This window comes from Rhea americana, unplaced genomic scaffold (genome assembly GCF_003343005.1).
Source record: "Rhea americana isolate MKP2758 unplaced genomic scaffold, rheAme1 scaffold_21, whole genome shotgun sequence".
In the NCBI taxonomy this organism is placed as follows: Eukaryota; Metazoa; Chordata; class Aves; order Rheiformes; family Rheidae; genus Rhea; species Rhea americana.
In genome coordinates this window covers 2932909-2940872 of record NW_028186258.1, presented here as the reverse complement: position 1 = coordinate 2940872, position 7964 = coordinate 2932909, and the positions used below count along the sequence as shown (strand labels likewise).

At 40.6% G+C, this 7964-nt stretch overlaps 1 protein-coding gene across 3 annotated transcripts; it reads right to left on the bottom strand.

Moving 5' to 3' along the window:
* Positions 1-27: 27 nt before the first annotated feature.
* On the bottom strand, positions 28-3203 carry LOC146596045 (nucleoside diphosphate kinase-like). Of its 3 annotated transcripts, XM_085304616.1 has the most exons (6): positions 3086-3203; positions 2633-2714; positions 2216-2348; positions 1541-1642; positions 790-902; positions 28-480 (listed from the first exon to the last, which is right to left on the bottom strand). In XM_085304616.1, the coding sequence occupies exons 1-6, from the start codon at positions 3195-3197 to the stop codon at positions 363-365; spliced, it is 660 nt and encodes a 219-aa protein (XP_085160742.1). In that variant the 5' UTR covers positions 3198-3203; the 3' UTR covers positions 28-362. The 3 variants fall into 3 exon arrangements, with proteins under 3 accessions (XP_085160742.1, XP_085160743.1, XP_085160745.1); XM_085304617.1 differs by lacking the exon at positions 2633-2714 and having other exon boundaries at positions 3086-3148; XM_085304619.1 differs by lacking the exons at positions 2633-2714; positions 3086-3203 and adding an exon at positions 2837-3030.
* Positions 3204-7964: the final 4761 nt, after the last annotated feature.

Below are 7964 nucleotides of genomic sequence, written 5' to 3'. Positions count from 1 at the left end.
CAAAGTAATACAACTTTAACACAGTCATTTGCATATGTTTCTATTTACCAGAGTATTTTCTTTGGCTACAGAGTATTTCAGGAAAATAAAATGCAGTCTATGTTATTAACAACAAATGCTTTCTATGTTTTAATCTTCTTTCACCCTCATAAGGAGCTGAAAAGGTTTATAATATGCTTCCATCTTTAAGTTAGTAGCTTTTAATCAAAACAGCAGCAAACAGTGTTTATATTTAATATTCACAACAGAGGAATAGCACTGATTTTTGAGACAGGTTTCTACCAGTTTATATGAAGGATTCTGAAATAACTAGAGAATGACAGCTGTATAGTTAGTAAAGACATCAAAAGATGTAGGCTGTTTTACTCATAAATCCATTCATGAGCACAGCTTCTGTAATCAACTAATTCTTCAGGAGTGAACCATAGACTGATCTCTGTCTCAGCACTTTCTAAAGAATCACTTCCATGAATGATGTTTCTATAAAAAAATAATAAAATAAAAGTAATAATCCTTATGAAACTCAAAGCAAACATAATTTTTATCCTTTTGAAGTAGTCTCCATTATGGAGAAAAGTCATAAGCAATTACAAAGTAGTAATAGGCACCAAGTATACAGTACAAGCTTTGATTATTTTTGTCAATGGGGAAGACTACATCTCCACTTGCATCTTTTGATGCCAACATTACACTGCCCTGAAGAAGGATGGAGCGAAGTTCCCACATATATCAAGACATATCACTAGACCTTTAATATCTTTAAATGGTTTCAATAATTTCAAAATATACCTGCCAACTTGAACGCAGAGGTCACCACGAATAGTGCCAGGCTTTGAATCCATTGGATTAGTTTCCCCCAGCATCACTCTTCCAGTCTTAACAACATTAAGACCCTCCCACACCTTAAAAAAGGGAGAGAGAGATTATAAAAGTCAGTAACTAAAGTAGCAAGAGTTAATACTATGCAGAACTACACAGTGTTGTCCATACTAGTATATCAAAAATCACCATCTGAATGTTCCCAGTAGCAAGACGTAGTTTATCTCCAATTTTTCAGTCAGATACTTCAGGCTGCTGGTACAGTTCTCCCCTATCCCCATGCTTTCTCTGTACAATGCCCTTCCTCACCAAGAGTGGGAAGCTACTAACTAAATCTCAATATGGTAAACAGCCTTCCAAAGCTTTCTAATTACTGGAGAATGAGACCTGCAGCTCAGCTACTGCACAAATACACTGTCAAAAAAGTGGCATTTATTAATTTTTKGGGGGGAGGAGGCTGCTTGCATGTTTAATGTTTTACAAGGTCTCAGGTTTAGTTACCCCTTTTCCGTTGCTTTCTTCCTCAATATACTGAGTTAAAGGAGAAAGCTTATGGGGGAAAAATGGAGTTAGAAGTACCCCTTGCTATTATAGTATTTCAATCTACAGTTAAAATCCTTTTAAATTTAAACTAGTACTCAATATGTAACACAAGCTTATTCGGAAGGCAACACAATTAAACACTATTTTTCTTAGCTGAGCTTCATCCTTAAAAACTCACCATAGCAACAATAGGTCCAGAGTGCATATACTGCACCAGACCATCATAGAATGGCCGCTCTTTCAGATCAATGTAGTGTTCTTTCAGAAGGTCTTCAGAGGCCTGCATGAAAAGGCAGGAAAAAAAAAAAAAAAAAAAAAAAAAAAAAAAAAAAAAAAAAAAAGAAAAAAAAAAAAAAAAAGGAAGGCTTACTATAAGAATTTAAGAGCATACTGAAATCACATAGATTAACAGAGCACTATAAAACATGCAGGCACTTCAACATTCACCATTTCTAGCAACTTCCTGGAAACACATCTGGTAATTTGAACAGTTCCTTTTACCACAGCTGAACTCAGAAAAGTACTTTTTTTTTTTTTCTTTTTACTAATATAGATAGGTATGTAAACTGATACCTGTTGCAGATTTTCAAAGCCATTCCTTAGGCATAGGATTCACCAAAAAGAATATTCTCTTCAGACTAAGGACATCAAGTTACTAAAAATAGTATGCTTAGGCTGTCTAAAGCATTTAGTCAGAGCTAAAAACTGAAACTTCTYCAAAATGTCCCAAGCCTTTATCAAAATACTAAGTTTACTTATTCTGAAGATTACATTTACCCTAGTAGCATACTACTCTATTTTAAGATTGCAGTATCTATGAAAAAGGGAGACATACAAACTAAGAAAGGCTTACATGTATTAATTTCATAGCCACTAGTTTGAATCCTTTCTGTTCAAACCGCTTGATGATTTCTCCCACCAGCCCCCGCTGGACTCCATCAGGCTTGATAGCAATAAAAGTGCGCTCTGAGATAGCAGCCATTGCCCTAATGAGAAGGGAAGGAGATTTGTTATTCGGTGACCTGCAGGCAAAGGCAATCACAGCCCAGCACTGTGKGTAACATCAGCTATTACAATAATTAGATCGGCCCCATCTGAAAGTCATTAACCCACGATCTGCACTGAACTGACAAATCAGTCAGGGTACCCAGAAGCTCTGTGCAAGTGAGTTTAAAGCAATAACAATTTGCCAACTACAGAGACAAGCAATTAACAAATGTTAAACCAGAACAGCTTTAAATGGAATGAAAAAATAGAGACTACTGCAGACCTGTGTTGAAGCGCAGCTTGACAGGCAACTGCCTCAGTCCAGGGCGAGGGAGATGGCACAACCCCCGGTGCCGCAGGTCCCTCTGTGAGCGACCATAGATATGTATTTTTTTGAACATTGGCTTGATGTAAGCATGTTGTGCAGGTGTATGTATATGTGGGTATATCTATCTATATATGTATGTGTGTATATACACATACTCACACGGGAAGGAAAGAGGGAGCCAAGGAAGGTGCAGAAGATGCCACCCCCACCCAGCCGCGCAGCCGACACAACTATTCCGCTATTTTAGAATCACTATTTTAGGAAAAAAAAAACGAAGCCGGGATAGCGGCGTAGGGGTCGCCGGGGGGCCCCTTCCCGCCGCCGGCCCCGCTTCTCCCGCCGGGGCAGGCAGCCCGCGCTAACCCGGTCCTCTGCTCGCYTCAGCACCACCCCGCGCTTCCGCCTCACCTGCTGGCAGCCGCGGCCGGCTCTGACGAGCCCTTGGCTGCAGCTGCAACCGGCCGCGGCTTAGCTGCCCTAAGCCGCCCCCGCGGGGCCGCGCTCCCGGCCGCGCCGCCATCTTGGCGCGCCGCCAGCCGCCCGGCGTCCCGCTCCCGCCGCTCTCGTTGCCATGGCGACGGCGCGGCCTCCCGCCCTGCAGGGGGCGCGAGCCAGGGCCGTTGGGCCACCGCCGCCCAACCGCCTCCCCGCGGGCGCGGGGCCGCCGCCGCCCCGGTGAGGGGCGCAGGCCGCCGGCTCAGCCGCAGCTCAGTGAGCGGTCAGGCTCAGCGGGCCTAGCCGAGTGTCTGCGGCACCCTGCCCCCGCCATTTCCCGCTGCCAGCCCCTTCCCACGGCCTTTTCCTTTATGTAAGCCGTGCGCCTTCACCTCGTAATCCACTAATGGGATTTGATTCTGTGTTTCCTTTTTATTTCCCATTGATGGCCTGGAACTTTTTTCTTTTTTTTTCCTCTGCCCTTTTGCCATACTTGATATCCTAAAATGTTTCAACCTCTTTCATAAGTTTTAAGTTGAAAATAATTTTGTTGTTTTATGTCATCATCCACTAGTTTTCTGTTTTCTAATTTATCCGAAGCTGAGATGCCAGGGAAATTCCTTTTAAAGCAATTCATTCCTTATCTGAAACTATCAGTAACTCCATTAATAGGGRGTTTTTCTTTTCCCAGTAAACTGAATTAAAACAGCTATTTCTTTATTTGGAATTTCTTTTTTCTGCACCACAGTCTGTTACAAATCCATGTCTTTACTTCTAGTTCTCGTAGGAGAATCCAGATCTGATACAAACATCTATTCGTACAACCTGTTTATTAGTATTCAAATGTCTTTTTTTCCACATATCATCATAYGATGATGATCTGGATTTTCCTAGCTTCCTGATTTATTTAAAGTTTTTTAAATCCTAGAAAGCTAGGAAAGTCCAGCACATTATTGTACGATGATACCTGGAAAATAATATCTTTTATATAGATATATGCATGTTGACATGAACATCAATTAAATAATATGCAATATATCCTACATAATATACATATATTCTGGCAAGTCCCCCATAAAGTTATTTTGGTACTTAGAATTCTGAGTATTTTTYCTGATATCTCTCTGCAATATTCTGGTATCTGAGTATCTCTTTATTTAAAATATTTCAGAATTCAAATACAAAGCCTAGTCCTGGAATCCTTACTAAGGCAAATCCTTACTTAAAAATACAAAAAGGTCTCCAGAAACAGCATGTTTAGAAAAAAAAAACATACTGTTAAGAGCAACAATAGGGCATCTATTTATAGTCTTGCTAAGACCATGTCATTTAACGATTAAAGCTTAGGACTTGCCATAAGATAGGCTAGCACTRTTTGCAGCTTTACCATAGGTTTGCCATGTGATCTTTGCCAAGCCTTTTAACCTCATTAAATAAGGGTTATCTTTGTCACTTTTGAGATTAATCCATGATTAGCTCAGGATTTTGTGCATTATATAGTGCATAAAATACCACAGAAGTATGCTTACTTACTCTTTTAATGTACAAATGAGCATTTTTTCTTGGTTGAAAATTCAACCAAAATTACAAAATTGCATGGAAAATAACATATTTGCCTAAAATACAAGGTTCTAGACAGTCTAATGTAATTGGATGTGATTGGATGTAATTTCCTAAAAAGATTCTGATCATGAGAAGAGAAAGAATAGCTCTTCAAAATCTTTGGTGAATAAACCAAGTGTAATTATTGAATTTAGGCCATGTTGACATTATATTTTAAGATAGGCCTGAGACAAACRACTGACTGAGAATGTCTCTAAATTTCAGAGAATTTAAATATCACTCTTAGCTTTGTAGTTTTGGCCCCAACTTTRTAAATACCTCAGCTAAAAGCCTACATCTGTAGCACACAGAACATTTGGAGAGTTCTCATCTGGACTCCCATTTTTTGCTGTGCATCTCTTGCTCCTTATAGCCAGACAGGCAGGACTGCCATGTTTTGTTGTTCATAGCTATACTAGTCTTCATTTAGCTACRTATTGCTATGATAATTTGATTATTTTAAAAATGATCCTTCATCTGGTTTTGGTTTGATTTCTGTTCCACTCTAAGAAATAAAGCACTGTTAATTGCAAAGCTTTACAAAATTTCTKCCTCTGGGTAAAGTCCCAGTTGAGCTCCTCTCATCCCAAACTGATTCGAGACCTAGTTTAATTCCTTGGTATATTGCATATCAGTTTACTTTCAAATAAACTGTTATTTCTAGGGATAACTTTCCTTATTATCCAGAAAACTATTTTTTTGAGCAATTCTTTTCCTGAGTATGAATGGCATTTTACTCTAGAAGACAGCACAGACAGCCACTACTTTCATGCAACAAATACAATAATATCAGATTTATTTTGTGTTGCTTCATGTGCTGGAATAGTTTACTAAAGTGGCAGACCATTGAGGTTCCTTAATCTGATAGGCAATGAGGATATACTTGCCAAACTTGTGCTATTTTTAATCCATCCCTGAATTTCTGATCTCACACTGACAGCAATGTGTACATTATAAAGCATGATCTGAATGGTAAGACTGTAAAAAGAAAAACCATCTTACATCGCTTGAAACTTGCCCCCCCCCGCCAGTAATTTTTCTAATGTTTGTATTTTTAAAATATTTCATTTATCCAGGTTAAAAAACTTCCAGGTAACTTAACAACATGAGCACAAATAGCTCTTCTGTACTTGTCAGTCCGACTGCAATCTTAGTGGTAGCAGCTTGCCCAGTTAATGATGGACTGGCTCCAGCTGTGTGAAAGAAAAACACATCTATCAATTTTGCTAATAGAATCAGGATAAAAATAGAATATCCTCAGAGACCCCTTCCCTGAAGGGCTGTCAGCAGACACCTTGACCCATTTTTGCTGTCTGTCAGAATGTATGACTTTTGAGCTAATGTATTTGTGCAATTTGCCCAAGTATGATGGCAGTAACTATAAAACCTTATGTAGAGGAAAGAATCTTTGCTACAATTCAAGATGATTGGTATTTTTTATTGTCATTATCTTCTGAAGTTGTCTGGAGCTGTCATCAGGTTATGCAGTAAATATTACTCATGAGTAACGTGGTGAGATCTCGGTTAAAAGTCCACTGCAGTTAGATATGGCCTACCAACTCTGCCCTGAGATCAGACCAGAATTACCTCATGACTCTGACTATTTGCAGTCTTCCTACARGATTTATTCAGGCTCAGTAGAAAAACACAAGCCAGTAACTCCCCCAAAAAGGCTCTCAGTGTCATCTGCAATACCAATAACTGAGGCCGGTGCTGACTTAGAACACAAAAGGAGGGAGAAATGCTTAAAGACAGCTTCCTTCAACACTCCTGCATCAAACAACAGCTGTAAATAATGGCAGACAGCAGGCAGACAGCAGGCAAACATGTAGAAGTTGCAGCTTTTCTYTGAAGAGAAAGATGAAGCAATAATCTTTTTATAAGGATGATTTCCATTAAATTAAATGAAAATTTCACCTGCGGACATGTGAGGAAGAAAGTACACATCATGCCATACAACAGGATTTTAGCTAAAAAAAGATACATTTTGGGGGGGTCATAATTAATTACAAACAATCTTTCTTCCGTGCTCACACATTTTGTACTTTARTGGCCTATGTCTTGCCCCCTTTATGCTAAATATTAGCTTAGGAGGATGATGGCTAAACAAAACTCAAGTGTAACTCCAATATATTGGACCTTTTTCTTTTCCTTTGTTTCCTTCCTGTGCAGACCCACTAGCCTGGCATGTAAAAACAATGCATCATTACTATCTTAGAATCAGTCTAAATGAGAGAAAATACTGTGCAAACCTCTACTGCTCTCCAGTGGAAATTAATGCAATCAACACAGTTGGAAGTTCTCAAGCTTTTGCATTTTTTTATAATACTAATTTCTTTGTTACTGCACTGCTGCTAGGCCACCTGGTTCCTTAGCTCAATTGCATTAGAAAAACATACACTTCATGAAAAATAGTTATTTCCCCAAAGAAATATGAATTATATGATGAACATGAGGAACATGAAGCATCTGCACAAGCGGTTTTCAAATTACTACGGATGTGCAATAGCCCACATTATTCCTACGACAAAATAAATGGTTCAGAATGGAATTCACTGTTTTGAATCCTAGGAAAACCAGTGTTTCTTAGCAAGTGCAAAGTACTTTCAGAATTTTCATTGCTAATGAAAACAGCATCTCTGATCCTGTTTTATCTAGAGATCTCATGAAACATAAAAGGTCTTTTTTGCAGTCAGATTAGCAAGTACAGCAAACTAAGCATCACTTAGGAGCTGTGAAGTCCCGCAGCATAGTTTTAGTTGTCAGTCATCCCTAAATAAATCACTTGATCTATTTATGCCTCAATTACTATGTATGCAATAAATAAATAATAATGCTTTCATGTGAACGGAGACACTGTCTTTTAAAGTCCCTGTCACAACTTTGAGTTCAAGATGCCTCACACAGGCCCTCAGAATGTGGCCGCCTGCAGCTGCTGCAGCTGCTGCAGCCCCAAGGGGCCACTCGGCGGGAGCCTCTTCGGGCCTCTCGCCCCACTCGCCGCYTCGGCCCCACAGCTCTGGCGCTTGGTCGCCTCACGGAGCTCTGGCTCCATAAAGCAGGCAGCCTCCCCTCGCCTCTGCACCCGCACAGTTCCCTGCCACGGCGGCGGGAATGCGGCTCGGCCGCGCCGGGAGCTGCCACATCGGCGGCCGCTCCCTCCCGGGTGACACAGCGCCGCCGCTCCCCTCAGCGCCGCCGCTCCCCTCAGCGCCGCCTTCCCGCCGCGCCTCAGGCCCCGCCCCTCGCC